At 37.6% G+C, this 25,896-nt stretch overlaps 1 protein-coding gene across 1 annotated transcript in view; it reads right to left on the bottom strand.

Moving 5' to 3' along the window:
- Positions 1-16,430: 16,430 nt before the first annotated feature.
- Positions 16,431-25,896, bottom strand: part of Ascc3 (activating signal cointegrator 1 complex subunit 3) — a 382,010-nt gene continuing 372,544 nt past the window's right edge. The window contains exons 40-42 of the mRNA XM_004648215.3: positions 22,294-22,503; positions 17,280-17,455; positions 16,431-17,189 (exon numbers count right to left, since the gene is read on the bottom strand). Of these exons, the coding sequence (XP_004648272.1) occupies positions 17,042-17,189; positions 17,280-17,455; positions 22,294-22,503 (534 nt within the window). The 3' untranslated portion in view covers positions 16,431-17,041. The remainder of the gene's footprint in view (positions 17,190-17,279; positions 17,456-22,293; positions 22,504-25,896) is intronic.

Here is a 25,896-nt window from a genome sequence, read left to right as displayed (position 1 = left end):
TACAAGAACCAAACAATGAAGCAATTTTATTTTATTTATTTTTACTATTATTATTTTAATGTATTTGGTTATTTCAGGGTCTCACTACGCAGCTTGGACTCCTGGGGATCCTCTTGTTTTCAGCCTCCAAGGCGCTGCGATTCCAGGCTTGTGCCAACACGTCTGGACTCTGGCTGGCTCAACCTGCCCTGGTGGTGGGGCTGGCACCACATGTGGTGCTTGAATCGAATCCCAGTCCCTGCACTTGCCTAAGCAAGTGTTTAGTCTGCTCAGCTATCCTGCCGGCTCCCAATGAAGGAATTATATATATAATTCTTTGCCCAGAACAGATTTTAAGTTGCAATGACATGCTTGCCGAGATGCTCTGAAAACCTGCCAATCCTTGTAAGTAGATGCCCTCTGAGTGTGCACCAGGACAGCAACTCAAGGGAGTTCATCCTGAGGTGTAGCTGTATTTGCGTCTCATCATAGCCTGCTTTTCTTTATCTAACAAGTTTATGTTTCATTAGGCGGGCAGGACGATGATGCTGAAGGTAGTCTGCTTCAGTGGACATAGATCTGGGAAGTAATAATTGGCTCGATTCTCTTTCCATCAGTATGTGAAAGCAGATAGAAAAAGCATTAGTAGATATGGTTAATGCATCAAAAAAAAAAAAAAAAAAAGGGAATGCCACTGTATAATAAATACACCTTAAAGGATGAATAATTTTTAATGTCAGCTTTAAAGCTCTAAATCAAAAATAGAAGAGAATCTTTTAAGCCCTTTGCCACCCCACGAAGCATGCAAGCACACTCGTTAATTCATGATGGCATTTTCAGCAGGCTGGCTTGCCAGGAGAGATGTCAGGGCATTTTTCAGGATGGTTAGGAAGAGTCACAGGCAGCCTGGCAGTTCCCCTGCACCCCTCAGGCACAGCCCACTGCTCTGGGCTGGGACGAGGGAAGACAAGGGAGAGAGGCTCCGCTTCTCGACTCTGCCTTAGGTGACTCCTCCTGGGAGGAACTCTCCCAGAGTCACAAAAGAAGCAGTTTCTGGAAAACTGTGCAGTTAAATCTAATCTTAGAATAGCACAAAAAGGGCTGGTTAGATAGCTCAGCAGTCTAAGAGCTTGGCTGGCAACTGCAAGGACCTGAGTTCGATCCCTGGTACCACATGTTGTGAGGGCTCCAAAACCAGGCACACGCCTGAAATCCCAGTGCCTGGGAGGCTGAGACAGGAGAATCACTATGAGTCCAAGCTGCATAGAGACACCCTGCACCAAATAGATATAAGATTAAAAAAGAAAAGAATAGAACCAAAAATTTAAAAACATGCTAGCAACTTCCATTTCAATGTATTTATGGCTATGTGCATGTGACTCAGCCTGGGTCTGAAACAGAGTTCTAGGGTTGCTTTTATTCCTGTACTTTTAGCATCACTTACTGAATTCTGCTTTCGGGTAGAAATCCATGTTTTTTTGCCTTTTTAGAGTAAATCTTCTCTCACAAGCAAGGTCCAGGAATGTAGCACAGTGGGAGAAAAGTGTGTGGTTGGCATTGTTCAGTCCTGGGTTCAGTGCCAGGAGAAATAAACAATTTTTTAAAAAGTTAAAATGTATTGTTAAGTCTATACAAGTCATAAATTCCTTGTGCCCAATTTCTTCCAATTCCTGAACTAAAATCTGGACTTGAGTACTAATTAGCCACATGCATTTTTTTTCCTCCTGATGCAAATTCAACTCAGGGCCTCGTGTAGGCTAAGCATGCACTGGGCTCCGATCTGGCTATGTGCATTTTTATATCACTAAAATGATTAGATGAGGACGGGGAAACATTTATTACAGCAACTATTTGTAGTCGCACATATATAAGAGCCTGTGAAGTTAAAAATGAATAAGCCGTGATATATTGCTACAATGTAATAAACTAAAGCTGCATATGTGGGTAAATCTTAGATACTATATGAAAAAGTTTAAAAACATGTTAGGCACTTCTGTACTAGTTATCTATTACTGAGTAATAAAATGTCCGCAATTTGTTGGCTTACCACAGTAGCACATTTATTATCTTGAGTTTTCTGTTTCAGGCATGATCATGGGCCATTCTCTTTCAGGATCTTTGTTAAATCTCCTTTCAAGCTGTCTTCTGTGGCGAATGGAGGACCTCAATAGATCCAGTCCCACAGCGCTACCCATGAAATAGCCACTTCTCCTCTAAGGGACTGACACAAGAGAATAAGGGACGGCACCTAAGGTGGATATATAATCTTTTTACCAATGAATCTAAGCAACATAACATTACTTATTCTTCTATACAATGGAGGTGTTACTAAGGCAGCTGACTGTCAAGGAGAGGGAGGCTGAGGGCTGGGGAGCTAGCTCAGCGGTCTAAGCACCTTCCAGGCAACTGCAAGGACCTGAGTTCAATCCCCGGTACTACATGTCGTGTGGGCCCCAAAACTGGGTATGGTGGTGCACATCTGTAATCCCAGCACTAGGGAGGCTGAGACAGGAGGCTCACCACGAGTCTGAGCTGTGGAAAGAGACTCTGTACCAGATAAATAAATATCAAAGTACATTCATGTTGTAATGTGTGTCAGCGTAATATTCCATCATTGGCATGCACCACATTTTGCATAGCCTTTCAAGCTTTTATAAACACTTGTGTTGCTTGGAAACAATGCTGATATTAAAAGGGGTACAGACACATTTCCTCAAGAAGGTGAGTACATTCAGAAGTAAAAGCGCTGGGGCCTGTGGCAATCCTAGTCTTAATCTCTTGAGGACCTTTCTTGTGTTTTTTGTTGTGGCTCTATCATGGCCCAGCTCCATCAACAGCAAATAACAGCTCTCGTTTTTACACCCTCACCAATAATTTTCTGAGGCATGGGGAGATAGCTCAGTGGCATAAATGCCTGCCTGGCAAGTATAAGGTTCCAAGTTTGATCCCTGGTACCATCAAAACAAAAACGAAAACAAGCAAAAACAGTGTTTAATACTTATTTTCTGAATTTTTAAAATAGTAGCCATTCTAATGGGCATGAGGTTGGATTTATTAGTTGCCTTGATTTACATTTGCCTAATGATTAATTATATTGAGCACCTTTTGATGTGTTTACTGGCCTTTTGTGTAGCTTCTTTGAAGAAATGTGTGCTCATGGCCTTTAGTCCGTTCTAAAATCAGGTTTTAGTTGTTGCGGTTGTTGTTGTTCAGCTGTAGAAGCTGTATATTCTGGGCATTAATCCATTAACCAGATACATAATTTGTAAGAATTTTGTCCTATTGTGTGTTACTTTATTGGTAAGTCTTTGATGCACACATTTCTGATTTTCATGAAGCTCGTATGTTCTGTTTTTTTCTTTTATTGCTTATGCCTTGGTGTCAGATCCGAGAACTCATTCCAAATTCAAAGCAAAACATTTGAGACATTTGATATTTCATTATAGTTGCTACATTTCTGTTCATCAGATGAAGCAGACCTCACCTTTCTGTCTGCTGAATCCACAAAACATGCATGTAATTACAGCTTTGGCACAGTTTTTTTCATCTTTTATTTTTATTTTATTTTATTTTTTATTAATTTTATTGAGAAACAAATAGCAATGAGACAGTTTCAAAACAGGTCAGTGGGACAGTTACAATAATTAGTACGTGGTATATTGTTGTCTTCATAGTGGTTATTCATAGTGCAAGAAGCAGACAGGATATCCTGTCCAAACACCATGAGTACAAATCTTACTTCTCGCTGAATTAAGAATAAGTAACTGTGTATCTATCCTAACTATTTTGTATATACAGATACAAAATGGTCCTTCATTTTCATCCCCCTTTTTTTGTTTAGTTTTGTCAGAGATGGGTATTCCATTGCCATTTAAGTATTGTAGGTGTGTGAATTTAGCAAAATAATCCAAAATAGTCTAGTAGTCCATAACAGTAGTGGGTTATCCGTAGAACTGGCAATGTCAGAAGTTGTTGACTTGAGCCTTTTACAGTTCAGCATGTTAATATGGCTTTACTAAAATCCCCTTTTATTTTTAATACCTTGATATTGTTACATTATCTTCATTTTAGTTTATTAAAATATTTTTTGTTCTGAACATTTTCCCTAGATTTTAAAAATGACTGTAATTGGAACCCTCTTCCTGATTCTCTTCTTAGCCATCTTCCAGCAACTCATTTCTGCTCTGATTGCTGATTCACGGATTTGTTGGAAAGCACATGCAGACTGCATCTCTGTGAACAGTTACTTGTTTTAAATATGTCAGGATTGTCCCTAGAAGATTTCCTAAATAAAAGCTGATTCTAATCAACTTACTTAAATTTACTTTAAATTACTTCAGACTCTATCTTTAACACATTTGATATTTCCTTAATGCACCCTCTTGAGTGTTTGAAATATATTGTTTGGGGATGGGATGAAGCCTCCAAAAATAATTTACACAGTGGGCAAGGATAACACAATAACACAACTGAAATAGAAGATGCAGATGTACAATCATCTTCAGCATGACAAGTAACAATCAACTGAGGGTAAATCTGCCTGGGCTGGGTTGTTGCAAACAGCAGCAGGCTTGATGTTTAGGAACTGCAGAATCTTATAAGATGGACAGAAGCCAGGATCATCACTTTGGCATATTACAAGATCTGGGTACAGTTATGTTTCTATAATTGATTAGAATTGCCCGTGGAGAATGGTTATTTTTCCTGAAATCTAAGGATTTCACCAATGTTTCAGTTCCTCCAAAGGCCACTTGTAGGATAATGTGTTTTTAGAGGAATGCATTTTTCTAAAGACTCAGATAATAAGATTGAGGCTTTATAAAGATGCCTGTATTATGCTCACTGCGTCAGCTAACGATAGCACCGTACTAGAAGCCAGAGGTGTAATTTGTTTTTGCTTATTTTTTGGTTAGAGTTAGGTTGCAGAAGTTGAATAAAAGAGTGTAAAAATTGCTGCTTCTGAAAAAAAATCAGATGTTTGCTTTTCAAAGAAAAGGGTTTAAATTTTATCAGGTACATTGAAATTGATTTCCATGCTTACACAGTGTGGGAGATTGTACAAATTGGGTGTGGTCAAGGGAAGTACATAAATACTTTTCAAAACATTAGAACCTTGTTTAATTTTTTTTTTTTTTTTACTATGGGTGCAACATATCTTATTCAAATATTCAGTAAAATTGTGAGGTGTGCTACCCCTCTTGCAGTCCAAAACTGTTCTGCTCACGCATGGATCCCTGTTGCTACTGGGGTAGTCAGCAGAGACTGTCTTTGCCAAGTCTGTGAAGTGGTGAGGTTTTGTCCTGAGAACCCAGAGGGGTGGAATGGAGCCATGGGATCTTTCTCCAATTGTCTGGGCTTTCTAGGTGCCCTTCACTATTGCTCCAAAATCTGTAGCTAGGAAACACCTTCCGGAGAGTTCCAGTGGGGTAACTCACATTTCCATACGTGTGCTGCAGTGCCCTGGAAGGCTAAGTTCATTTGCATTTTAAGAGGTGGAAATCCTGTAGAACAAAGAAATGGGACCCAAAGGAATCCCTCTGTGGGCACAAAGTTGTTGGTTTTCCTGTGTTTTTGCAGGGGAGGGGGAGTGGAGTTGGGGGATGTAGGTTATTAGCTTGCTGCCCCACTGACACAGAACTCACCCCAGATGAACTTACTTAGTTTTTCAACTTAAGACTTTCATTTACTATTGACAGTTATTTATCATTTTCTAAGCATTTTCACACAAATGATTCATTCAGTGAAACTGATTAAATACTTGCTGCTGGGCACTCCGTGAACATCAGCGGAATTTACTTCTCTCATATGACAGAGCCGGCCACTGCGAGGGGAGGTGCGAACAGGTCTTACAATGGGCTACACCGTGCTCTGACTGGCCTGTGCATTTCCTATTGTCACACGAGGGATTTAGCACATCTGTCCTTTCATATGCTTGTTATTTCTTTGTGACGAGAACATTCCTAATTCTTTTATCTAGACATTTAATGATGCCATACAGCATTGCTTCCTGTAGCCCTTGTCCAGAACTTATCCTTGCCTTCCAACTGGACGTTGTTTTCAGTAAACAGTACTGGGAATATCTACACGCCAGAAAATGAAGCCAGACCTCGTCTCACGCCACATACAAAAAGTAAACTCAAAATGGATTAGGGATTCAAATGTACGTCCTCGCACCATCAAACTAGTATAGATTCATTTTTGTTGCCAGTTCATTCTGTTTAGTCTTTTTTTTTTTAAAAAAAATAAATATATGCATACAATTTGACTAAAAGTGGTCATAAACCTAGAATCAACATCCAAATGAATTATGTCATCTTAGGCTATTATTTTGTCGTCTTAGGCTTTTACATGTTAGCATATATCCCAATGCTAACATGTTGCTATGAGGAATATGTTTTAGGACTTCCCTTTTCTGTCTGTCTTTGGTGTGAATTCCCAGTCACAAGAAAACTAGCTTCATTTTTATGACAGTGTCCATCACTTGGTATGCTCAGCTGTCTCATTCTCAGGAATTATTTGGTTGTTTTACAAACTGCATATACCCTTCACTTGAACGCTATTTGTCACTTTCAAGGTCACTTAGAACCATGGACCACTGGTTTTAAGGATTTCTTAACTGGGCACAGCAATGCTTTTAAGTCCTGGAATGTACCATATCCTGAAGGAATAGGCAGTTTTTCTTGGATTGAATGTTCAGGAATAAAGTTCATCTTACAGATTGGTCCTGTAGTCCTCAAACTATAAACAAACAAACAAACAAACAAACAAACAACAAGACAGAAACTGCTCTCTTGTAAACAGGTTTACGAGTGACTACACTCGTTTTTTCACGGGCAAGGGTGGCATCTATGTTACTTAGGGAGTCCAAGTAGTATCAAGGACATGTTAGCAATAAAACTAACACATAAATAAATATGAACTTGAGGGACTTAAAGAATTTTTAGGCCCAGGGAGACGGCTCAGTAGAATAAGTGCTTGCCTGGCAAGCACAAGGGCCTGAGTTCAATCCGGGTTACACACACACACACACACACACACACACAAATAGTAGATAAAGAATTTTCAGGGGCTGACGAGATAGCTCAGTGGACCAATTGCCTGCTTAGGTAAGTGGAGGGACCAGGGTTCGATCCCCAGCACCACATGCCATGTTGGGCCTGCTTCCCAGCATGATAAACCAGCCTCCAATCCTGGGATGGTGGCACACACCTGTAATCCCGGTGCTGGGGAGGCTGCAAATAGGAGGATCATTTTGAGTCCAAGCTGTGCACTGAGACACTGTACCAAACATGTTAAAAAAAAAAAAAAAAGGTTCTACTCCTGGGCCAGGGAGATAGCTAGCTCAGTAGAATAAGTGCTTGCCTGGCAAGTGTGAGTTCAGTCCCCTAGTACTGCAAAAAAAAAAAAAAAAAGTTCTACTCCTGGGCCAGAGAGATAGCTAGCTCAGTAGAATAAGTGCTTGCCTGGCAAGTGTGAGTTCAGTCCCCTAGTACTGAAAAAAAAAAAAAAGAAAAGAAGATTCTACTTAAACATGGATTGATCTAAGAACTCTTTTTAAAAATGTACTTAGTACAGGGTATCAGGGTCTCATTACACAGATCAGACTCATAGCGATCCTCCTGTTTTCAACCTCCCAAGCGCTGAGATTACAGGCGTATGCAACCAGACCTAGTCTCAACCAAGGTCTCAGCGTGCCCAGGGGGCAGGGCCGGTATGGCCGGGCAGGGATTGAAACCGGGTCCCTGTGGCAGGTGCCTTAGTTTGCTGAGCTATCTAGCCAGTCCTAAACATGGATTGAGCTAGACACCATCAGTTTCTCCAGGAAGTTATCATGAAATGATTAATATCAATTTATAGACCCCAAATGGTTTGTGAAATTTAAATCTAATAAATGTTAAATATATTCTTCAACTTTTACAGTAATTGAGCAGTAGCAAGAATTTACACCTCCATTCAGATGTGGCTGTTTGATCCGAAAGTGTGGCCTTGTGTTCACCTGGACCCAACATCTGAATAGCACTACCACACCGTCTTCACACTGGCCTGCGAAGTCGTGGGGAGAAGTTTCAATAACATAGAATCATTGATATCTAATATAAGGGCTTAAAATTTGAAAACTTTATTTTCTATAAATAGTAAAGAAACCTCTCTACTGAAAAGTAGAACAGATGTTGACATTTTAAGAATGAATTGCTGTAAAAATCATTATAACTATATTCTATCATTTAAAAAATAGGCTTACAGGACAACTCGAAATCAATCATCATTCTCAGCATTTGTGGGGGAACTTGGAAGTAATATAACTCAAATTTATTAAGCTAAATTTTTTTAATAATTTAAATAAAATTTTGTCTCTTTTGCTTAAACTTAGAATTTTTGTCTCAAAGTGCAAATTAAGATAACCAGTCTGTAAAGTCTGCTTCTCTATTCAGTAATACTCAGTCAAAGCTACAAAGCTTAGCTCAGGTTTTCCTTTTCAAGCATCTATCTCATGAAATCCATTTTGCCTACACACTTTGGATGATGTCTGAAAGACACAATGCCCAACATTATTATCAAACTATATTGTGTAAATATTTGAGGTTCCTTCTTGGAGATCCTTTCACTGTAAATAGCAGCTGTGCTGGAGGGAGGGAAGAGAGGGGTCTGGAGGAAGAAGCTAGGAAAAACAGGCTAAGTTGGCTTTACTACAATTGCATGTTTAGAAATACCTGCAATACTCAAGGTCTTTTTTTTTTTTTTTGTATTTTAGGGAAGGGTCTACAGGGTCTACAGGGTCTCACTACAAGATCTGACTTGTAGTGATCCACCTGTTTACAGCCTAGCCAGAGCTGGGCTTACAGGCCTGTGCCACCAATCCCAGTCTCTAATTGCCCTCTCAGCATGCCCTGGGGGTGAGGCTGGCACGGCAGGACTTGTGGGGGGATACCCCCAGTCCCTGAGCCTTGTTGCAGAAGCTTTAATCCACCAAGCTGTTTGGCTGGCCATTCAAGGTCTTAAGCTATATAAACATTTTTACCTTTCTTCTTGGCCAACCAGGTGGTGCATGTCTGTAATAGCAGCACTCAAGAGGTTGAGGCAGGAGGACTCCTGTGACTGGAGGACAATGTAGGTTACATAGTAACTTCAAGGCCACCCTGAACTACATAGCGAGATCCAGCCTCAAAATTTTTATCCACTCTTCTTTTCCCTAAATTGTTATTATCATCAAATTGCTGATGAAGTTCTGTAGACCTCTAACATAATGTACAGGAGGATTGGGTTGACACTTGGCTTTTGGTGAACCTCATAGTGTAGTTGTAATCTCTAGAAGTGTGTACTAAAGTGTAAATGCTGTGTGTGCGTGCATGTGCGTGTGTTCACTAGGAATTCAAAAAATAATTATCTAGTTACTAGATACCAAGCCATGTTGTGGTTCTAGTTATGTGGCAAGGAACAAAAGTGACAAAAATCCCTGTCTTCCTGCAGTGTGGTCAGAAGAAAGCACACAAAAGACATTTTTTTTTTTTTTTTTTCAGCAATGCTAAGAACAATAGAGAAAATCCAGACAAGAGAGAGGCTAGATAGGACTGGTAGGATTGGTACTGAAACTAAGATCGCTGGACGTGTAAAGTGTTAGAAGAACTTCCCACTGAAGGAGTTCAAGGGCAGAGGCCCTTCTCACAGCAGGGCAGCCGCTGACTGTGGCTGGTGTGGACTGATCACACAGGGGGTAGCGGGTTGGGCCAGGGAATGGCGAGGAAAGGAGACTGGTCATGCAGGACCTGGGGGCTGTGGTTTTTGTGGAGAGTTAGAGAGGCAATGGGGTTTTTGAACGGAGCAGGATTCCTTACATCAAGAGGCTAACTGTTGTGTAGAGAAAAGACAGAAGAAGCAAGAAGGGCAGTCAGGAGGTAGCATGGAGAAGGTGACATGGTGAAGCGGCTGGATTTTGGACAGAATATAAAGGGAGAGTTTAAAAGCTTTGATGATCCTTTAAGTTATGGGTTGGGAGAAAATGTGCTGTCAGGAATGGCTCCACAGTTGGGGCCCAAACAGTTGAAAGCATCTGTGGAACACATGCCTGGCAAAGGATGCACACTTTTGTAAGACTGCTGATGAAGTTGCTGCAAGGGGATGTTGGAATTTAAGGAGCGGGTTAGTTTTGTATACTTTTTGCTTTGTAGTTTGTATAGTGGTACAAGGAAACATGACTTTTGCTGACCAAATACCTTGTTAGTGCATCCTCTTTATATCAAAGCTACCAATGGAACTTGAAAGAACAGGAAAAGAAGGGCTCATTATGTGTCAAGAAAGTAAATATGGGGGCTGAGGAGATGGCTCAGTGGAATAAGCGCTTCCCTGTGAAGCGCAAGAGCCTGAGTTCAATCCCTGGTTCTGCAAAAAAAAAAAAAAAAAAAGAAAAAAAAAAAAAGAAAATATGATCCCTTTAAGGATGAGGTAATTTACTGTTGGGATTAACCAATCCCCACACTTGAAAAGCTTTGTGTTCCTGGGCTGGGGAGATAGCTCAGTGGCCTAAGCTCCTGCCTGGCCAGTGCAAGGCGTAGGTTTCGATCCTCAGTACTGCATGCTGTGCCAGCCCTGGAACCCAGCGTGTGCCATGCTGGCCACTGAAACCAGGCATGGTGGTGCACACCTATAATCCCAGCACTGAGGAGGCTGAGACAGGAAGATTACTGAATCCAAGCTGCATAGTGAGATCCTGTACCATATAAATAAATAAAAGATTAAAAAAAAAGGTTTGTGTTCTTATATTTGGGGTTAAAAGATGGAGAGGTTGTTTGACAGTTGACTCCAGGTGGCCCTAAATGTAACAAGAGAAAGGAGAGCCTATTTGCAAGGGGGTTGGACTTATCCTGCTCTATGGGAGATAATAGGGTAAGTCAGACTGAAGGGCAGGCAAAGTATATTTGGGGATGGCGAGGAATTCTAGTTTGAAGCTTAATGGTAGTAATGCTGGTGATGGGGGCAAGTTTGTATATACTTGTTTGTGTATAGAAATGGAGGTTGCAGGGGAAAAGGTTGGTAGGAAACAGGATGATTCTTATCAATTAGTATTCACCTTATTATCACCCACTTCAAAACAGGTGATAGCATGGGACCCCTGCCAAGTTAAGGCAGCAGAGTTATTTTCTTCATTCGTGCCTCTCCTTTCTCATCACCCACTTAGGAACTGATGCCCTCAGTTCAAACTTCTTCCACTCCTACCTTGTTGAAATGACTCTTTACAATCACTGTGATCCCTCAGATCAGGACTCTTGACTTCTTACTCCCTTAGCCTCTTGTGTTTAACTGGTACCCATTCTCCACCACAGACATGGATTCATTTTTCCCCTGAATCCTGTCTGTCCCCTCTTTCTCTTCGGAGATGAAGGCTTGACAAAGAGTGATGCAGGTACAAAGTCATAGCCAGACAGGAGGAATAACTTCTGGTGTTGTATTACACAAAAGGTTAATATAGTTAACCATATAATTCAAAATAGCAAATAGGATTTTAAATGTTCTTACATAAATGATAAATATTTAGGATGATACTCTAAATATCTGGAGTTAAGTCAATAATGATGTACAATTATCTGTCAACACAAAAATAAGAAAAGCAAGGAATAGTTGAGAACTAGATATAGAAATATCCTTCACCTGACTCTGAGAAAAGCCAGAGTTAGAAAGGAGAAACTACATGTTGCTGAGAGAGAGAATCAAGCAAGTGATGATAGAAAAGCTAAAAAAAGCATGAAGTAGAAAGGCAATGCAGAGAAAGTACAATGCAATCTGCAGCATCAACCTCAGCTCTCTGGGGAGAGGGGAACTTGACTCTGAGCACAAGGTAGGGGAGGGGGTACTGGTAGCCCCATGATAAACAATGGATGGGCAGAATACAGGGGAAACCTATGAGGGCAAATCAGTAATTATAGTATATCTTATAAATAGAATCAAGTATGAAGGCCAGGTGTGGTGGTGCATGTCTGTAATACCAGCATTTGGGAGGCTGAGGCAGGCAGATCACTGAGTTTGAGGCCAGACAAAGGTCAGCCTGAACTACAAAGTGAAACCCTGTCTCACAAAAAGAGAAAATCAAAGCAAACACAATACAAAAATCAAGCATGAAAAAAAAAAATCACACGATCATCTCAATAGATCCAGAAATATGCTTTGACAAAATACAATGTATTTTTATGACAGAAGACATTAATAAGTTAGGTATAGAGGGATCTTATAACAACATAATAAATGACATATAAAACCAACCCAGACTGAGCATCATATTGAATGGAGAAAAATTGAAAGGAGAGAAATTTCCTTTAAATTCACGAACAAGACAAGGTGTCCATTCTCACCATTTTACTTAATATGGTACTGAAATCTTACCTGCAGCAATTCAGTAAGAAACAAATGGATACACATAGAAAAGGAGAAAGCAAAAATTTCTCTTTATGCAGATGATAAGATTCTCTATTAACAAGACCTTACATATGCTACCAAAATGCTCCTAGAAGTAATAAATTCAGCAACTGGCAAAATACAAAATCAACATAAACAACTCAGTAGCGGTCCTCTATAGCAATACACAAACCTGATGAGAAGGGATGGGCAAAGCAATTTCCTTCAGAATAGCTTTCAAAACACTAAAAGTGAAATTTACTAACGAGATAATCTCTACAGAAAAAATTATAAACACTAAAGAAAGCAATTGAAGACGACACTAGAAGATGAAGTGACTTCCCTTATGTATGGATCGGCATAAGCAACATTGTTAAAATGGTCTGATTACTTAAAATGATCAAGAGATTCAATGAAAAGTCTATCAAAACACTAATGTTATTCTTCACAGAACCAGAAAATATAACCAATAGCCAGATAAATCTTTATCAAAAAGAATAATGCTGGAGGTATAACAATACCTGATTTCAAAAGAGAAGAGGATTAGTAAATAAATCCAAGTAGCTGCAGTCATCTGCCTTGACAAAGGTACCCAAATCACTTCTTGGAGTTAAGCTAGCCTCTTCAACTAACTAGAGTGGGAAAGCTGGATACTCAGACACCAAAGATTGAAACTAGATTTCCAAATATTATCTTGCACAAAAATTAACTCAACATGGATTAAAGATCTAAATGTGATATCAGACATTTTGAAACTGCCAGAAGAAAACATAGGGGAAACACTTTTAAGATACAGGCATAGACAATGACTTCCTGAATAAAGCTCAGGAAATAATAGCAACAATCAACAAATTCAATTGCATCAAATTAAAAGGCTTTTGTTCAGCAAAGGAAATAATCAACAGAGTGAAAAGACAATGTACAGAATGAGGGAAACTGAAAAATTTTACTAGTTTCTCTTCTACAGAGGACTAAAATCAAAAGCGTGTGAAGACCCAAAGAACTTAAAATGAAGAAAATACATCCCAATCAATAATTGGGTAAATGGAAAATAATTATATAAAGAAATGCTTAACATCTTCAACTATCAGGGAAATGCAAATCAAAAATTACACTTAAATGATTATGTAATCCCAGCCAGAAAGACTAGCATCAAAACTACAAAACATAATAAATGCTGATGAGGATACAGGGTAAAAGGAACACTTCTACACTGTTAGTAGGAATGTCAACTAGCACATCCACTGTGAAAATCACCATGGAGATTTCTCAAAAAATTAAAAATAGATCTACCACATGAGCTGGCCATACACCTCCCTCGCATAAACCCACCGTTGTAAAAATCAGCATACTGTTTAGGTATCTGCATTTTCACGTTTACTGTGGCCCAACTCACAATAGCCAAGATACAGAAGCAGTCTAGCCCAGGAGATGGCTCAGTAGAATAAGTGCCTACCTGGCAAGCGCAGGGTCCCAAGTTCAATTCTTGGTACAAAAAAAAAAAAAAAAAAAAAAAAAAAAGGCCACCAGAAGCAGCCCAGGTGCCTGGCAGCTGATGACTTAATAAAATATGGTACACATTCATAAAACGCAATGTGATTCAGGCACAAAGAAGAAAAAAAGCCATCTGCAGTAAATTGCATGGAACTGGAAATCATTGTTCAGCAAAATAAGATGGACTCAGAAAGACAAATGCTGTTTTCTCTCATATGTGTCGTCTAGAGAAAGAAAGATGAAATGAAAGTAGCAGAGGAGCTATTATAGAAGAGAAGGGGCTCCAGGGAGGTAGGGAAGGTGGATACAGGAGGGGACTAGTGGAGTTAGATACAAGCAAATTATGCTATAGTTATGAATGAAAATGGCACAATGAAACACAATTATTCTGTACCTATGCATATAGTAAAAAAGAAAAAACCAAACAATTTTCAGCCTAAATGTTCCAAAATTGTGCCTAATTTTTTATCTCTGAATTCCTAAAGGAGTTTTTCTATACTATTTTTATTGCAAATAATTTATTATACTATGATTATGTACATCTTGTTTTCATCAGCGGGCTACCTTATTTGAAGGCAGGATATATCTCTGATGCATGTGGATATGAGACTTCTGCACTGTACCTAGAACAAATGCATGACTGGTATTTCAATTATTTTGTTTTTATTTTTTTAAATAAAAAAAAATTATTTTAGGGAAGGGTCAATTATTTTGCTTTGGTAAAATTCAGAGGTATATGACCCACCATAAAATCAGAGCCACGATACTGTAGCCAAGAGATGACACATGTTGTGAGATACAATGGAATGAGTATTTATAATGAGAAATCACTGTGAAAGATAATTGTGGTCAACTTGTATAAACCAGCTGAACTGAGTCATCATGCTGCTGGGTGTGGGAGACCCACCTGATGACAACACAGAAAGAGAACTGGAGGGGAACATGGTGTGGGCTGTTGTTACTCCCAGAGAAGCTTGTCATGATATGGATTCAGCTGCTGGTATCACTGGATGAGCTTGAGACTTCACTGTCTCTGAGGATGGCTGTGGGTCTTTTCAGGGAGCTCTGGGCCTTGAGTGTTGCTTCCTGGCTTCAGTGCCGGTCCCTCTTCCTGCTGACACAGATCCTTCATTTGGGTGTCACAGACTTTCTAGCTTCTATCACTGACCTTTGGGCCTTTACAGTGCAGATCGTTTTTTTTTTTTTTTTGTATTTTAGAGAAAGGTCTACAGGGTGTTGAGGGTCTCACTACTAGATCTGACTCGTAGTGATCCACCTGGTTACAGCCTCCCAAGAACTGGGATTACAGATGTGCGCCACCATGCTGTCTTAACTGCTGTCTCAGCATGCACCTGGGGTGGGGCTGGAACAGCCACAGTGCAGATCTTTGATACAGACTTGCATGAGACATTGTTGTGGGCTCCAGGTCTTCAGTTGGACTCATGCAGGACACTGCTGTGGAATCCAGGCCCTCAGCTGGATTCTCTGAGTTTCTAGTGAGTGGGCACTCTTGCATTTAACTCTTGGGCACTCTCCTGCACGCTTGCATTTAACTCTTGGTATGAATATTACAAAACATTCCTATAAATTATGTGTCCCGTATTAAATTCTTTCCCTTGCGCACCCTGACTGTCTTGGTTGGGTTACTCCGCTCCCAGGTCAGGAAGCCAATGAAACAGTCATGTCTAAGTATTTCTCCCCAAGAACACAAAATAACTTCACAAAATTTAGGGCAATGATTAGAGTTTATTTTAAATCCAAGAAAAGTTTCATGGTTGCCAGAAGTTATGAAAAGTTCATGATTTATAAATCTGAAACAGGAGCCCTAACCTAATTATGTTTGTCCTTTTATGAGATACATTTAACACTAGGTAAAATCACCAACTCATTGGAATAGTATTACATTTTTTATAAAGTGTACCTTGACTTACGAGTTTCCTCTGAGCCTTATTAGAAACTGAAAATCTTTAATTATTCTTTGTTGGTGAAATATTCTTTCTGCTTTCCCACTTCCCCAAACCTGCCTGCTCCTTCTCCTGCCCTTTTTTTTTTAAGCATGGAAATGGATGCACACAGGAGCCAAAGGTCCTACTTTCAGAAGATCTTGAATTCTATTATTTGTAACATTGGAAACTAACTTAAAAATTCAGGGCCAGGGAGATAGCTCAGTGGCATAAGGGCCTGTCTGTCAAGTGTAAGGTCCTAAATTCAATCCTTGGTACCAAAGGGGGGAAAATTCATTTCAGAGTCAGAAATTACTTTGCAAGCAGAGAATTTCATTCCACTAGAATATATCTTATATGGCTACTGAATATTAACAAATTTTTAGTTTGAAAAGTATTTTTAAGAGAATTTGTCCGGACATGGAGATAGTTCCTTCATTACCATAGGTGAAAAATCTACCTATATTTTGTAAACATAAAAAATATATTGCAGTTTAATTCATACTACTACACGAATAAGATTCAAAAAACTAGAAAACAGAAGTAAACTTGACACAGAAGAGAAAGAAAAATAGAAGAGGAATAAAGGATATAATTAGAAAGTAAAATAAGAACAGTAAAGTCAGTGTATCTTGAAGGACTATATATTTTATTTCTGTCAGTTATAGTATCACATTTTCTAAGACTACCATGTTCTGTTTTCTTTTTAATCACCACTGGACTCTGATATAATTTTACAGAATATATTATGGACATTTATGAGTATTATGTTGTACTATGTTGATCAAAGTTTAAAATTCACTAACAAGACACACTGTATATTACCCCTTTAATTTACATATTTTACGGCATAGAGTTATAATCTTACACTGTCACACCTCAGTGAGGTTTTCCTTTTCATAAAAAGCCAGTGCTTATGTAAACAGTAACTTCTGAGATATGAAATTTGATAGTTCCTAAATATCACCTCAAATATATATAAACTGAAAGATTATCCTACACGCTTGCTCATGTTATATGTCAAAAACCCCAGAAAGACAATATTAAGAGGTGACATTTGTTAAAAGGCCACTACGGCTAACTGCATTGCGGGAGTCAGTACTGCAGTCGCTATCAATTTCCTGGATGTTCTGAGGTTAGAAGTTGATTTGGTCAAGGCAAACGCCAAGTCATTCAACTTTGTTTAGATGACTGAATAGCCACACTTAGCCACTTCTTCCAAATAGACAGTCCCGGTCAGGTTACTCCAATGCCAGGTCAGCAAAGGCATCAGAGACCTCTGCAGTGACCTGAGTGGAAGTGCTTGCTTCTGTGACATTGAGATAAATGTCATACTGCTGGTCCAGGCCAAGGTAGCAGTCACTCATGAGATACAGTGTGAAGATATACCTAAAACGTGAAAACATAAAAAAGATGACAAACATTTTCAAATCACAGTAAAATTTAATTCTTTTGGAAATTTAGTAAGGTTCTGCTTACCTTCCAGGTACTTCAGGGGTATAAAAGGAAAGGGAAACGTCATGATGATTTCGAACATATCCTACTCGTTTTAAAGCAATGAGCTCTCTCTTATCTACTTCTCCTAATATCAAAAACCATCCTTCATCTTTTGATTTGGGAAACCGAGGGGTAACTGCACAGCTTTCTTGCTTTCCCTATAATCAGAAAAAGACAGAACATTAGCACTGGCTACACTTTCTACACTGCTTGGTGGTGGTGAAAAAGCCATGTTATCTTACTAGAAGGTTAAATATTACATACTTCATGTCTGTTTTGTATGTTTAAATTTGTGTCTGTACACTCTTAATTACCTTTAAGACTTGCAGAACAAGACACCACTTTGTGGCTGTAACAACAAAATATTTGGCTCAGAATAGAAAGCTCTGAGTCTTCACATCACAATGGTAAATTTTCATGTCATATCTAAAACTATTATCATTTTTTCAAGAGTACAAAAGAGAAAACAAAAAAGTGATACAGAATTTCACTTAATAAAGTAATACGAATTTCACAATATTTGTTGTAATACATAGTGTTGTTTTCCAATAGTTATTCATATTACCAGATATATTCATGTCAAAATGGAAAAAAAAGAAATGTAAAGAAATTGAAAAGAGAAAAACTACAATTTGAAAAAGAGAAAACACATTAAGCATTAACTGCTCCTTCCTATAGAACAGCAGAAATGCACATTTGTCCAAGCCATCCTGCTTACATGCACATAAATCTCTTTCTCCCATTCTATCTCTAATTTGTGTGTGGTTTTTTTTTTTTCTCTGTTGGAGATTTGCTTTGAAATGTAGAAACTTTTCAAAAAGATGAGGTCCCAGTTGTTGATTCTTTGAATTTCCTGTGCAGTTTGGTTTTTGTTCATGAACTCTACTTCACCCTGTCTTTAAGGTTTCTACATACATTTTCCTCCAGAAGATTTAGTGCTTCTGTTTTAATATTTAAATCTCTGATACATTTTGACTTTGTACATAGTGATAGTTATGGGTCTAGTTTTAGCCTTTGGCACATGGAAGGCCAGTTTTTCCAGCAGCATTTCTTAAAAGAGGCTGTCTTTCTTCCAGTGAGCATGTTTAGCCCCTTTATGACAGATAAGATGGCTATATGTGTTTGTAGTTGTGTCTGCACCGTCTAATCTGTTCCATTGATCTTCAGGTCTGTCTCTATGCCAGTACCATGCTGACTTTATCACAGTAGCATTAGAATATAATTTCAATTCAGGGACTGTGATACCTCCTGTCTTTCCTTTGTTTCCAAGGATTGCTTTTGATATTCTGGGTCTCTTCTGGTTCCAAATGAATTTGAGGAAATTCTTCTCTAGCTCTCTGAGGTATAGTAATGGTATTTTAATTGAGATTGCATTCAATCTGTATAATAATGTTGGGAGCATGGCTATTTTCACAATCTTGGTTCTTCCTATCCAGGAGCATGGAATATTTTTCCATTTTCTCAAATCCTCTTCCATCTCTTTTCTCAGAGCACCATAAATTTCGCTGTATAAATCTTTCATGTTCTTTGTGAGATTGATTCCTAAGTATTTCATTTTTTTTGGATGTTATTGTGAAAGGTGTGGTTTTCCTAATTTTTCTCTCAGTGTGTTCATTGTGTGTGTATAAAAATGCTACTGATTTTTGTGTGTTGACTTTGTATCCTGCTACATTGCTTAATTTGGTGATTAAATCTACAAGACTTTTGGTGCAGTTTTTTTGTGTCTTCTACATAGAGCATCATGTCATCTGCAAATAATTAAAATTTGACTTCTTTTCTAATCCTTATTCCTTTTCTTTCTCTCTCTTATCTAATTGCTCTGGCTAATGTTTCCAGAACAATACTGAATAGGATTGGACACAGTGCAAATACTTATCTTGTTCCTGAGTTTAAAGTGAAGACCTTTAGTTTTTTGACCATTTAGTATGATGTTGGCTGTTGGTTTCTCATAGATGGCTTTCATCAGGTTGAGATATTGACCATCTGCTCTGATTCTCTGTAGGGTTTTTATTAGGAATGAGTGTTGGGCTTTGTCAAAAGCTCTTTTTGCATCTATTGAGATGATCATATAGTTTTTGTTCTTGGTTCTACATATTCGTTAGAGAGATTGGCCTGTAGTTCTTTATAGTTGGCTCTTTCTCTGGTTTTGGAATCAGAATAATACTTGACTGCATGAATGAGTTTGGCAGAATTGCCTCCCTTTCAATTTCACTGAAGAGACTCAGAAAAAAGATGGCCTGAAATCTCTAAATTTCTTGCAGAATTCTGCCATGAATCCATGGGACATGGTTTTTTTTTTTTTTTTTATTACATTTCCAAATTTTGTTTTTCATTATTGGGTTATTCAGAGTTTGTATATCTTCTTGACTAAGGTTTGGTATTTCATATGTATCTAGGAAACTATCCATTTCCTCTGTACTTTCCATCCTGTGAGAGTAAAGATTTCGGAAGTAGGTGTTCATGATCCTATGAGTTTCTCTAGGTTTGTAGTGATTTCATGGTTTTTATGTTTATTGCATGAATCTGGGTAACTTCCTTTTTAAAATTATGTTGGCTAGGGGTTTATCAATTTTATTTATTCTTTCAAAGAACCAATTCTTTGATTCATTTATTCTTTGTATTGTTTTCTTCATCCCCAGTGTATTAACCTCTGCTCTAATCTTCATTAATTTCTTGCCTTCTTTGGGCTTTGGGCTTAACTTGCTCTTCTTTTTCTAGGAGCCTGAGGTGCAGCATAAGATCATTTATTTGGGCTTGTTCTGTTTTCCTAATGTGAGAATTTACTGCTATAAATTTTCCTCTTAAGACAGGTTTCATTCATCCCACAGGTGTCAGTAAGTTGTATCCTGCATTTTTGTTTGATTGTAAATATTTTTAAATTTCTTCTTTAATTTCATTTGTGATTCACTGGTTATTTAGAAGGTTGTTATTTAATTTACATGTGTTTCTGTAGTTTCTTTTGTTAATAATTTCCAGTTTTATTGCACTGTGATCAGATAGTATGCATGGGATAATGTAAATTCCTTTGCATTTACTTAAGAGTGCTCTGTGTGCTTGTATGTGGTCTGTTTTAGAGATGTCCCATGTGCAGCTAGAAGAATGTGTATTCTGTTGTTTCTGGGTGAAACATTCTGTAAAGGTTTACCACGTCAATTTCTTTCCAAGTTTGGTTGAGTTCTACTATTTCTTTGCTGAATTTTTGCCTAGGTTATCTATCTCTTTGTGATAGTGGCATGTTAAAAGTCCATTACTACTGTGTTACTATTTCATTTCTCATGTCCACTAAAATTTGTCTTATGTAGGAGTTTGCTCCTACAGTGGGTGCATGTATTTAGAGTTGTTATCTCATGCAGTTTTCCCTTAACAAGTATGAAGTGACCTTCTTTATCTCTTTGGATGATAGTTTGCAGTTGATATTATCAGCAACCAGGATATCTGCTCCTGCTTTTTTCTGATTTCCTGTGGCATGGAGGATTGCATTCATCCTGTGACTCTTAATCTGTGAGTTTCCAATTGAGTTAAGTGTGTTTTTCATATGCAGCATATGGTTGGATTTTGTTTCTTAATCTACTCTGCTAGTCTATTTTTTTTTGAAATTTCGCTAAGTAGTCTAGGATGGAAATTTCACTTATGGCCTTAGAAAAGAGGGTCAGAGGGTTGTATATTACAAATATACAACAATTATAAATACAAGTTAGTTTCTTTCTAGTATAACATTAAAAAATCTTAAGTTTTCCTCACTTTTTATTTTTATGAATTTACTATTAGCTTACGATTATTACTATTTCTTTGTAAGTTGTGACATATTAAGTAATCTCAAAATACTCATATTAAGGACTGAAATGCCAGAGTTCAATCATCTTTTTTTTTTTTTTTTTAAGGGTCTATGTAGTTCAGGCTGGCCTTGAACTCACTATGTAGCTCATGCTGGTCTCCAACTCACAGTGACCTTCTTGACTCAGATTCTTGATTATAGGCATGAGCAACCAATCCATCTAAGCAGCTGTTATTTATCCTTTTTTTTTTTTCCGGAACTGGGAATTGAACTCAGACCCTTGCGCTTGCCAGGGAAGCAGCTGTTATTTATGTTAACTCTTGTTTTAGTATTAGAAATCAAATGGGGAAGGACTTGAAGGCACTATACCAAAAGGACATCATAACAAAATTTTTACACTTTGTTAGGGAAACAGAGAAGGAACTGCAACACCATCCCTCAAGGTTTATGCTAGGTATGAGAAAGTCCTGAATCCCCTGGGCTAAAAAGAAGACACATTTTCTCTTATTTCAGTGATTATGGCACTAAAAACCAATCTGCCCATGCTACATGTATTAGTATTCTTGGAGGACTAAATACTTAATTTCAGGTCAGAAGATACAGAAAAGAGCACAGTAATTCAAAGTAAACTACCATACATTTTTTGGGCAGTATGAGATGCACAAAGCTCTCAAATTATTATAATAAGGGAAGAAGGCAGATGTGGCAATTGAGGCCCAGGAACGCTTACTATCTTATCCAAATTTGCAGAACAAATTGGGGACTTTTCAATACTAGCATGTTTCTTCTATTCCACAGTGCTTCCCAAGCAGGACTTTAAAACAATACTGTCCTTAAGACTCATGTAGGGTGCTAATGAGAGTATCAGTCTAAGATTCCTCAGATTTTGAGGTTTTACATCAGTCTGTCTGGAGGAGGCTAAGAAATGTGCACTTGGAAATCACTACAGGACATTCTGCTAGACAGACTTTGGAGATGGTACTCCCGAGAGCAATACTTTAGGCAGTATGTTGTTACATAAAGTGGATTATCCTGGGGCTCAAAAGGGGCACATAAGGAATACTGACTAATTTCAAAAGAATGACTCTTGCTGGGGTTAAGGCCAGTTGAGAAAGCAGGATTCATGAATGACACAGACACATTAGTCATGCAAAAGGTATGTGTGGTAGTGCATGTTGGTATCTGGTGTGAATATCTGAGAATGGAAACCAAATACTGTACCTTGCAGAACCCAAAGCGTATTCTCTGCAAACTGACTTGAAGCACATACTCCTGGTCAGCATGCAATCTGATCCATCTGTTGTCATCTCGCTGGTCTGCAGGCTGTGTTGACACAGACAGTTCATTATGTCCCTCAACTAAATCATCCCATGAGCCTTTAACACTCAGGCCCACATTTATCACTGGCAAGCGAGATAAAAAATTCCATGTCTGAATAAAAATGAAAGGGAAATAAAGAAAAATTTTAGTTAATTAGTTAATGTGGAATGCAATGAACAACTAATAAATAATTGATTTTAGAAAATCAATCTTTTAATTCTGAGATTAATTCTGAGTCCAATGAAATCATAATAAAAAAGATTCTTGGCACTATTCTGTTGTACCAAAAGTAGCATTTTTCAATTCTACAGTACAAAATTACAACCAAGATACTGACACTAATACAAACTACAGTGTGCTTTTAATCTTCTTAAAGTTCTTTTAAACAACTACAGGAAAGATTTCTCTTTATCTAAACTTATAACCTCTTTATTGTAAATCCCTACTGATACTGAGTGACAACCAGTTATATCAATTTTATGGTGAATGAAATTAAAAATGTTTATGATTGAACTTGTCTGTTCTAGAGAAATACTGACTCTAACACTTACATGTCTCTTAAAGAGCATTACTGTAGTTAGGGTATATAAAGGCTATTTAAAGTATTTGTCATTTAACTAGGACTGGAAATCCCATTCAAACCAGCTATTCCCCTACTGGGAATTTTCCCGGAGGAACTGAAAATATCATATCATAGCGATATATGTGTTCCTATGTTTATAGCAGCACAATTTGTGATAGTCAAATCTTGGAAACAACCAAGATGCCCATCACCTGAGGAATGGATAAAAAACATGTGGTATTTTTACACAATGGAGTATTACTCAGCTATAAAGAATGATGAACTCAAAGCCTTCATATTTAAGTGGATGCCACTTGATATATTCATAAGTGAAATAAACTAGACCTACATGTATAAATATCATATAGTCTCCTAGCATAAGAACTCAAAAGAAGAAATACAAATAGGTATAACACAATTAAAAGGAAAGCAAGAACTTGAGGACTGGACAATGAGGAAAGGGCAAGGAGAAAAACTGGGAAACATGACAGGGGCAAAGGCCTACATTTGTACTCACAAGATAGGCAAGGCAGTGATCCTGAGAATCTTCAGCAGGTTTTCGAAACTAGCAGTTAATTGGTAGGATTCTCACCTTGACTAATTATATATGCTGATACCTGTGAACTAAGCAACTGCACTGAAGATAGCAATGTGTAATAGTAGGGTCATGCTTGGAGTGTCTGTTATTCTGGTCTTCTGAATATGTGTTGCTTGTCACGACATGCTGGTTGCTGCCGTGTTGTCTCTTGGGTAGATGTTTGTTTAAAAAGGAAAGGGGTGGTGAATGAAGGCAGGAGACAGGAAAAGGGGTGTTGTGAGACTGTCCTGCTACAATGCTGTATATGGTTAGGTTTCTACACTTCTGTGTAAAAATAAAAAAAAAATGTGTGATTTAATTATCAATGTCAGTATCATACACTGACAATGTATTATATAAACTTTTGTTCATATTTCAAACTCACTGTATTTATCCTGAAAGATCTATGTATCATAGAGAATACTGTAAGTCTAGGCTTCCTTCTAGATATAAACCCTATAAGGAGTATCAATTAAAATAACGTACTTTAAAAGAATAGAAATATTCTACCAATTTGATTCTTGCTGTTCGAGTGATCAGAATTTAAATACTAAGTACTCAATAATGTTGAATACATAAATTCTTAGATCAATGGAAAGAATGCAACATAATAAACGAGGTTCTTAGGTAACTGCTACTTTTTCCTAATATTTATAGTCACGTTGCACTATCACTATCAGTCAAGAAAATTTCTTAATAGACTGACTATTTAATCAGCTGTTAACCTCCAAAGGCAGTTTTTAAAAGGTATGCAGGTATTTTAATTTTGGTTTTCTTTTTATTCCATTTCCATCAAAGTAATATATATTTCCAGATAGACTTTGATTTCCCATTTGCTAAGACTTTATTGCTGCTGAGTATATGCAATTGAAATGAAGTAGCCCTTAGGAATTTAAAAACTGTAAATATAGTGCAATTTTTCCCATTCACTCCAATCCTGTACCATGTCTTATAAATCTTAAATTATGACTGTAACTAGATTTTTACATAGTCAAGCTAAAGAATGTACTTCAAGGACAAATGATGGTCTTTACTCTACTAGAACCAACAGCTAACTGAGTACAGAAATTGAACCACTTGATGTTCTAAGACTGGTCCATATGGAACTGTGTCAAGAGGATACTTAGATACATGATGTAGGTACAGCATGAAATTCCGTGAGACAATACAAGTAGTTTTACCATATAATGTAAATTTGATATGTTCTTTTACTTGTATCATGAAATTACTTATTAGTATATTGTTTTCTGCTAGCAATTCAATGGGATTTTTACCTTCTAAAGTTTCCAAAAGTCCTTTCTAGATATGTGTTTTAAAATAAATAATTGGAGATACACACACACACACACACACACACATAATCTTTTTGTTGCATTTAATATTATTGTAAACCTACAGTGTGTACACATATAATTATTGGGTATATGTATTTATGTATAGACAACATGAGCTATTTTTAAAGAAACTGCTAAGATATTTCAATACCAGCCAAACATATTTATCTGAGGATTAATCTTCATCTATTGAATCAGGCAAGAGCACTGCCATGCATACAATTATTTAATTAGCAGCCAAATCCTCTGCCAGTCAGCAGCCGTTCCAGGCATACTGATGGGGTAGAAGATGCAAATCTCACAGTCGTACTGCTTTTTCTCATTACTACTGCAATTAGCACTTAAATTGATGCTTTAAACATACTAATTTCTGGAATAATTCAGGATTTGTATGTTACCTGGGATCGCCTCACTGCAGAGCTGACACCAGATTGCTCTGCAAATTGAAGCACTTTTGAGCCAAATAACCATCATCATATCAGACAGAGCCAATTTGCATTTGGTTTTAAAGATAACAGAATGGCAATTTATGCAAATAAATTAAGTAAGTTTACTTCTGAGTTCTCCCTGAACTAATTATAACAATGTTCTAATTTTTCATATATAAAACTTGGCTTGAAATCTATATATGTTATATTAGAAATCTGTTGTTGATAACAGAAGGCTTGCTTTGATTTAAACCTACTATTTTTATTCATAATTTTAATGAGAATTGAGGTAGAAATGTAGAAATTATTATGAATATTTAAAATTTGTGCCAATTTTGGATTCAACAGAAACTGAACAATCAGACATTAATGCCTGACATACTTTTTCTAAGTCTTGCTCAAAAAATGGCATAGTTTAGGATTTTCATTAATACCTGCATAGACCAATCAATATATTATACTACATATCTTGACCATGGTACCTTTCACAACACAGAATTAACTCTATTAGTTGCATGGCTTTTGAATAAACAGTTTATCTAAATAAACACATTAGAATTTAGAACAATGAAGTAACTAACAGGAAGGCACAAACAAGCATTT

The sequence above is a fragment of the Octodon degus genome, unplaced genomic scaffold (genome assembly GCF_000260255.1).
Source record: "Octodon degus isolate 3935 unplaced genomic scaffold, OctDeg1.0 scaffold00362, whole genome shotgun sequence".
Taxonomy (NCBI): Eukaryota; Metazoa; Chordata; class Mammalia; order Rodentia; family Octodontidae; genus Octodon; species Octodon degus.
Note: the sequence above shows the minus strand (reverse complement) of the source record. Positions and strands in the feature narration are given on the sequence as shown.